This window comes from Hevea brasiliensis, chromosome 5, assembly GCF_030052815.1.
Source record: "Hevea brasiliensis isolate MT/VB/25A 57/8 chromosome 5, ASM3005281v1, whole genome shotgun sequence".
Lineage (NCBI taxonomy): Eukaryota > Viridiplantae > Streptophyta > Magnoliopsida > Malpighiales > Euphorbiaceae > Hevea > Hevea brasiliensis.
In genome coordinates, this window is record NC_079497.1 from 116,175,220 (window position 1) to 116,182,804 (window position 7,585).

At 44.2% G+C, this 7,585-nt stretch overlaps 3 protein-coding genes across 3 annotated transcripts; all 3 read left to right on the top strand.

The window, feature by feature from the left end:
* The first annotated feature begins 3,058 nt into the window (after positions 1-3,058).
* LOC131180184 (NADH-ubiquinone oxidoreductase chain 4L-like) lies at positions 3,059-3,492 on the top strand. The gene is made up of 2 exons (XM_058147811.1): positions 3,059-3,356; positions 3,452-3,492. Exons 1-2 carry the CDS (start codon positions 3,059-3,061, stop codon positions 3,490-3,492), a joined length of 339 nt encoding a protein of 112 aa, XP_058003794.1.
* LOC131180022 (ATP synthase protein MI25-like) lies at positions 3,060-4,201 on the top strand. Its single transcript, XM_058147608.1, has one exon. The coding sequence runs from the start codon at positions 3,551-3,553 to the stop codon at positions 4,145-4,147; it is 597 nt and encodes a 198-aa protein (XP_058003591.1). The 5' UTR covers positions 3,060-3,550; the 3' UTR covers positions 4,148-4,201.
* Positions 4,202-5,693: 1,492 nt separating this feature from the next.
* On the top strand, positions 5,694-6,582 carry LOC131180020 (putative cytochrome c biosynthesis ccmC-like mitochondrial protein). The gene has a single exon (XM_058147606.1). It carries the CDS (start codon positions 5,878-5,880, stop codon positions 6,535-6,537), a length of 660 nt encoding a protein of 219 aa, XP_058003589.1. The 5' UTR covers positions 5,694-5,877; the 3' UTR covers positions 6,538-6,582.
* The last annotated feature ends 1,003 nt before the right edge of the window (positions 6,583-7,585 follow it).

Genomic DNA, 7,585 nt, shown 5'->3' on the forward strand with positions numbered 1-7,585 from the left:
TAGTTTTTTTTTTCGTTCTATCTATTCGAGATTGGGTTAGTGTTCCACTACGCCCCTCGGTAAAGACTTCCTAGTTAGCGCTCCGTCGGTCCTTCAAACCCGGCATTCTCCGACCCTAACGCCGATGATACTTCTTTCTGGGCAGCCATACATAATAAATACCATTAAAAATGGTGAACCCGGATCTATTTCAAGACTCCGCTTAGCTGCTTCTAACGAAGATAGTTCTCCGCTCCATTAGAGTAGCATTCCTTATCCTCTCACTTTTAGGTAGTAAAGGAGGAAGACCGGCTCACTTCGCTGGCTAGAACCGGATGGGAACCATGCCCGACTCAGCACTTGAGCCTGCCTGTCCTTTCTTAGATCGAACTTCCCCTGACTGCTTTCCTGGCATAGGAGGTGATGAATCTAATTCCTAGCAGCGGCTATATCCTTATTTTTTACTTCAGCTGATAGAAAAGATCCTTAAAAGTATCCCTATCCCCGGATCTTATATGCCCGTTATTGACTCGCTTAAAACCATATCCTTTGCCTTTGCAAGTCGAGCTATTCCTACCTTCGCTATCAGTCTCCTTGCTGTTTCAGCTTAATCGCTCGTTTGATTAGCTCATTATCTTATGATGCATCTTCTATCTTAAAAGCTAGATCCTGATATGTTGCTGGGAATCTCTTAAAGTTGTAAGTAAGCTGTCCGGAGATCTCTTAACTTAAGGGAATTCTTCTTGCTCCATCGGTCTATGGCTATGAATATGGCATGTTCGCAAAGTAAGAAGGCACTCCGCTCGAATGCCATAAGCGAGTTGATCACTGCTGCCACTCTGCTTTGATATTTGTTTGGTGTTAAACGTTCCAAGGTCTTTTATAAACAAAGAAAGATCTGCAGTCTTGTTCCGCCTTCGCGCTGGCTCTGCTTTCCTGTAGCCACCGTGGATCCTCTCTCGGTTAGGGTTAGGACTTCCCCCCTACTCTACTCCTCACTCGTCCCCTAAAGCAAGGTTCTAATTTCATAAATGAACAAGTCACCTTCTACCACTAGTTTCCTTTTGGTAGTGGGAAGTGATTGGAGTAGCAAAGCAGAAAGGTTTTTTCTAATTGAATGCATGGGTTCTCCGGTGGGATTGGGTTGGGGTTCCGCGACTGGCCTTTCTCTTGTTGTTGTAGAGTGCCTGCAGTTTTCTTTCTTTCTTCCACATAGGCCTCGCTTGCATGCCTTGTGGACCGAAAATTTTGTATATAAAGAAAAGTTCTGTCTTTCCTCAAAAAGAAGAGTCACGCGGTCCTTAAAGAAAGAGGCTTCAGTCATCGGTCTGAACTGAATAAGGGCTTTTTTCTTTTCGGTATGCCGCTCCGCTAACTAAGGAGCGATAGAAGGAAGTGGGCTGTGGTGATGTTAGAATTTGCTCCTATTTTAGTGTCTTTAGTTATTAGTTTCCTAGTTTCTTTGATCCTGTTAGGCGTTATTTTCATTTTATCTTCCAATAGTTCGATCTATCCAGAAAAATTGTTGCCCCGGTGCGGTAGAATGTCTAATTCTGTAGTAAGAATTACAGTAAGAATTACTATTGTTTTAGTATTGCTATGTGTATTCTATTCATTCTTTCGGCTAATCGGCCTAGATGTCACTTTTTTTGGAGGTGAACTAATGTGTAGCCTTTTCAGCAAGGCTATCTACTTCCTCTTTGCTCGCTTCGGCTACTTTGGTCTCCTAGTGGGGGCTCTTGTGATGTCTGAGGATATGTGGGGCTGTTGCAACATGATGTCTCCAGAGGGAGCCAGTTCTGACAAAAACGTCATATCTTCAGCATCCACAGGGCAAACCCCCTGTCCTCAGCCCCCTTTCGACCCGCATGCAGGACCGTCTAGCCCGTCTAGCTCGGTGGTGAGCGTGCCGCAAGATGAGCTCTGGGCGGCGCTGGACAAACGCCCCGACTCAATCACTTCGAATAGAATATTTCAAGCTCCGAGTCCCGGAGTCCCGGCAGAAGTTTTTGAAGTTTCGCCCAGTCCAGACCAAGAAGCGCAACTTCAGGCTGCGCCATCCCTCCTAGCGGTAGAACATCGAATCTCAGAGGTTTTATCTTCTTTTAATCGCATAACCATGAGATCTGATATTCTAAGCTCTGTTTATGATAAACTAGGGCTGAAAACTGCGAGTTCACAAAAACTTCACCACCTCATGAACCAATTAGATATACTTGAACATTCTGAGGGGGACGAAAGGCCTAAAACCGGCGCCAAAGCAGCACAAAAGTTAATCGAGGTTATCAACGACTGGTGCAAGCAGAACCCCGGCCAATAATCTCCTACGAATACTACCAACCCAAAGAAATACGACCTCTCTGAGATATACAGTTTATGCCGGAAAGGTACGAAGTTGGACTAATTTGGAAACATTGGGCAATTTACTTTATACCTACTATTTCGTCTGGTTTTTGGTTCCTAGTCTTATTTTATTAGTAGCCATGATTGGGGCTATAGTACTGACTTTTTTTTTCCAAAACCTTTCTTTTTTCGGTATGCCGCTCCGCGAGCAGAGCGAATGAACATAAATCCAACCTAATATCATGAATATCCTTCGCCCGTTATCTCCTCATCTTCCTATTTATAAGCCACAGCTTACTTCGACGTTTCCAATTTCCCATAGAATCTCCGGGGCTTTCCTAGCCACTATAGTTTTGTTTTTTTATCTTCTTTGTCTGAAAATAGGTTTGATTTGCTTCACCTATGAGAATTTCTACCAATTCTTCTTTTTTTCATCAAAGCTCATCCTAATCTCCGTCGAGATTACTGCCTTAGCCCTGTCCTATCATCTGTATAATGGGGTTCGTCATTTATTGACGGATTTTTCGGGATTTCTCTTTCTTAGAATTGGCCGAAAAAGAAGTAACGCTATGGATACCATGACCGATCACCATCGATAAAGAAGAATCTTTCTAAATCACTTCGGGTCAGCGGGGCCTTCAAGCATCCGAAATACGCCGGGGTTGTAAATGACATAGCGTTCCTGACGTACTGGAGTTATAACATTTGAATTTCTCTTACATTCCACGTTCCCGAAATGGATCCTATCAAATATTTCACATTTTCTATGATCATCTCTATTTTAGGTATTCGGGGAATCCTCCTTAATAGACGAAATATTCCTATTATGTCAATGCCAATTGAATCAATGTTATTAGCTGTGAATTTGAACTTTTTGGTATTTTCCGTTTCTTCGGATGATATGATGGGTCAATCATTTGCTTCATTGGTTCCAACGGTGGCAGCTGCGGAATCTGCTATTGGGTTAGCCATTTTCGTTATTACTTTCCGAGTCCGAGGGACTATTGCTGTAGAATTTATTAATAGCATTCAAGGTTAAACATGACTCCTAGAGAATTACCAAAAAAAATACGAAGTTCTCTTCTCCTTTCGTTCTCTTCTTTCTTTTTTATTTTGACTTGGTTGGCAGGGTCAGGGCCTTTCTCGCTGGGCGAGCGCATCCGATTCTAAAGTCCTTTCCTAAACCACTTCCCGTTCAGTTGCTGAAAGATAGAGATAAGCTTTCTAAATGAGATTGAGTTCCACGAATATGCAGGCTAGAAAGATGTTATTTGCTGCTATTCTATCTATTTGTGCATTAAGTTCGAAGAAGATCTCAATCTATAATGAAGAAATGATAGTAGCTCGTTGTTTTATAGGCTTTATCATATTCAGTCGGAAGAGTTTAGGTAAGACTTTCAAAGTGACTCTCGACGGGAGAATCCAGGCTATTCAGGAAGAATCGCAGCAATTCCCCAATCCTAACGAAGTAGTTCCTCCGGAATCCAATGAACAACAACGATTACTTAGGATCAGCTTGCGAATTTGTGGCACCGTAGTAGAATCATTACCAATGGCACGCTGTGCGCCTAAGTGCGAAAAGACAGTGCAAGCTTTGTTATGCCGAAACCTAAATGTTAAGTCAGCAACACTTTCAAATGCCACTTCTTCCCGTCGCATCCGTCTTCAGGACGATCTAGTCACAGGTTTTCACTTCTCAGTGAGTGAAAGATTTGTCCCCGGGTGTACGTTGAAAGCTTCTATAGTAGAACTCATTCGAGAGGGCTTGGTGGTCTTAAGAATGGTTCGGGTGGGGGGTTCTCTTAAGAATAAAGAAGATGAATAGAATCTAATTCATGTTCATGCTAACAGAAGAGCGGATCCAATACCAAGACGACTTCTTTCTCAGGAAGTGCAGCAAGTACTTGAGAAATTATGGAATATCATGCCCCACGAGTGAGTTGCCGAGTGCCCCCTAGGAGGGCAGTCTACCACAAGATCGAGTTGGAGCCTGGAGCCAAACCCCCAACTATTTAGACTGGGGCTAGGTTTAGCAGATGGCCCCCCAACTAGCATCTATTAGTTAAGGGGATTGATTGAGCTCAGGAAAGAATTTCAGGAACTCATTGAGGCCTATTTAGAATTTATATTTATATTCCAGCCTCCAAGGCTGTTTTTCCCTATATTGCTGGGGAAAAGGTTGGGGAGCCCCTGTTTTATTCCAGAAGAAGCGCGAGATACTTCTCGAAGTTGGATCTACAGTCGGGCTACTACCAGGTGCGTATCGCGGAAGGAGACGAGCCAAAGACGACCCGTGTGAAAAGCAAGCAACCAACCGGGCGTTTGATCTGGTTATGCCTTTTCTTTTGGACTCACCAATGCCCCTGCCACGTTCTGCACCCTCCACAATGAGCTATTCCACCCGTACTTAGACGACTGGTGGTATACTTTAATCGTGGGCTATAGCTATTCGTTAAACGACCACGTTAGCCACCTCCGGACCGTTTTTAAGGTATTAAGGAAGAATCACCTCTATGTAAATAAAGAAAGAGAAATGCTCCTTTGAACAGACGGAGATCCTATTCCTAGGGCATTGGATGGGCATCAGAGCCATCGAGGAGTGGCAAGCACCCACCAAGGTGAGTGAGCTAAAATCGTTTTTAGGGCTCGTGAACTATTACCGAAGATTCATCGTAAGTTACTCGAAGAGGGCTGCTCAACTCAAAAATCTCCTAAAGAAGGACGTACGGACCGATCATGGCACTGCACTGATCGGAAGAGTGTCAAAGAGCTTTTGAGGACCTAAAGCAGGCAGTGATTGATGACCCCGTATTGCAGTTGCCAGATCACACTAAGCCATTTGAAGTACACACGGATGCGTCAGACTATGCCATAGGCGGTGTGCTAGTACAATAAGGTAACCCAGTAGCATATGAGAGCCGAAAGCTCAATGAGACCGAGAGGCGTGGTCCAAGAGAAGGAGATGAAAGCAAGAGTGCACTACTTGAGAACGTGGAGGCGGGTCACGATTCGTGGTCAAGACGGATAATGTGGCGACGAGTGACTTCCTGACCCAGAAAAAACTCACGCCAAAACAGGGACGATGGCAAGCAAGACAAACTTGCCAAGTTTGATTGATATGGTGCTAGAGTATAAGCTTGGACGGACCAACCAGGTCGCGGATGCCTAAAAAGTAGGAAGACAGAGCTGGCGGCATTTAAGTGTGAGGCAGTGGCAGCCACCAGCAGAGTCACGAGTACCCTAACCGCATCGTATTCGAGATGGGCTCTTGGTCACAAAAGGGAATCGACTTTTTTTTTCCAAAACCTTTCTTTTTTCGGTATGCTCCGCGAGCAAGGAGTGCCACGCACGAGCGGAGCGAAAACAAAGCAGGGGGAATTCTTCGTTGGGGGAAATCCTTTGATTGCGTATTGAATATAGATCCATGTCTTTCTTGTTCCACTAGCTAGGACCAAATTCTCACATGTCCGTTTCGTTATTACAACCTTCTTTTTTGATGTCAAAGACCAGAAGCTATGCGCAAATTCTCATTGATCTCGGTTGTTCTTAACAGCGATGGCTATTCATTTAAGTCTTCGGGTAGCACCACTAGATCTTCAACAAGGTGGAAATTCTCGTATTCCGTATGTACATGTTCCTGCGGCTCGGATGAGTATTCTTGTTTATATCGCTACGGCTATCAACACTTTCTTTTTCCTATTAACAAAACATCCCCTTTTTCTTCGCTCTTCCGGAACCGGTACAGAAATGGGTGCTTTTTTTACGTTGTTTACCTTAGTTACTGGGGGGTTTCGGGGAAGACCTATGTGGGGAACCTTTTGGGTGTGGGATGCTCGTTTAACCTCTGTATTCATCTCGTTCCTTATTTACCTGGGTGCACTGCGTTTTCAAAAGCTTCCTGTCGAACCGGCTTCTATTTCAATCCGTACTGGACCGATCGATATACCAATAATCAAGTCTTCAGTCAACTGGTGGAATACATCGCATCAACCTGGGAGCATTAGCCGATCTGGTACATCAATACATGTTCCTATGCCCATTCCAATCTTGTCTAACTTTGCTAACTTCCCCTTCTCAACCCGTATCTTGTTTGTTCTGGAAACACGTCTTCCTATTCCATCTTTTCTCGAATCTCCTTTAACGGAAGAAATAGAAGCTCGAGAAGGAATACCAAAACCTAGTTCACTCGCTGAGTCTCTTTGCGTCCATGGCTGAATGGTTAAAGCGCCCAACCTAAAAAAGGATAAAGGGGCAAATTCGTAGGTTCGATTCCTGCTGGATGCACTTGGAACGTTCAGTTCAATCGCTGCTCACGGAATTAATAAATATAACTCGCCCTTATTGCTTATGGGGCACTTCACTCGCTCAACACTCGTTCAAAACATCCACTCGTTCTTCACTCGCTAGGGAAAGAAAAGGGATAGATGACTGAAAATCCCACTTAGAGATCGCAACTATAGTCAGAGTAGGAGTTCCCATCCCGTCGAGGTTTGAAGATACTCGACTGTAAAGGAGAGGCCTCATTTTACCTGAAAATTACGGTTGATCCGTCGCCTCCATTAGATTCGGCAACTAAGGACGAGATTACCATAGGCTTTTATGTCCCGAATGTTCTCTTTAATAAGGTCGCCTTGACCGGGCTCTTCACCGTATAACCTTTACCTGAAAAACTGGAGCACAGCTATACTTTCATCGCTTTCACTAGAACCAGAGTCATAGGGGCACTTTTTGTTTTGCCTTCCTTAAGTCCAGGGACGACCCCTATGTTTTTTCGTGGAGCGCCGAATTTGCCTTAATCGGCGAGAGTATATGCCACTGGCAAGAGCATGATTGAGGGCTTTATACTTTTTTCTGTAACTCTTCAATTGGTCATTGGCCCTACCTCCAGCCCCTTCATATTCCGTATCCTGCTGTTTTTTTACTTGCTTTTCTCGATCAAGCATTCCTGTGCTTAGCAAAGAGGTAGTAGCATTTGGGGAATTTCATCATTTTCGGGATAAGCCGGCACAGCTCTTGCTTGCTGTCTGTATGTGGTAGGGTCTGGTCAACTGCCCGGCCACCTCTTTAGCTCATCTCTTGTCAACGCTAGCACTTTTTAATACATGATGCCATTCCCGATTCGCGAAGTGAAGCTCAATCTCTATTCATTAGTTCAGCGCTAAGATGTAGAACTGGATCGTATATGGGTCAAGAGATCTTCAATCTGGAATTCTCTTTTTTATATTGCAATCCTTCTTAGTGAGAAATTACTCTACAGACTATG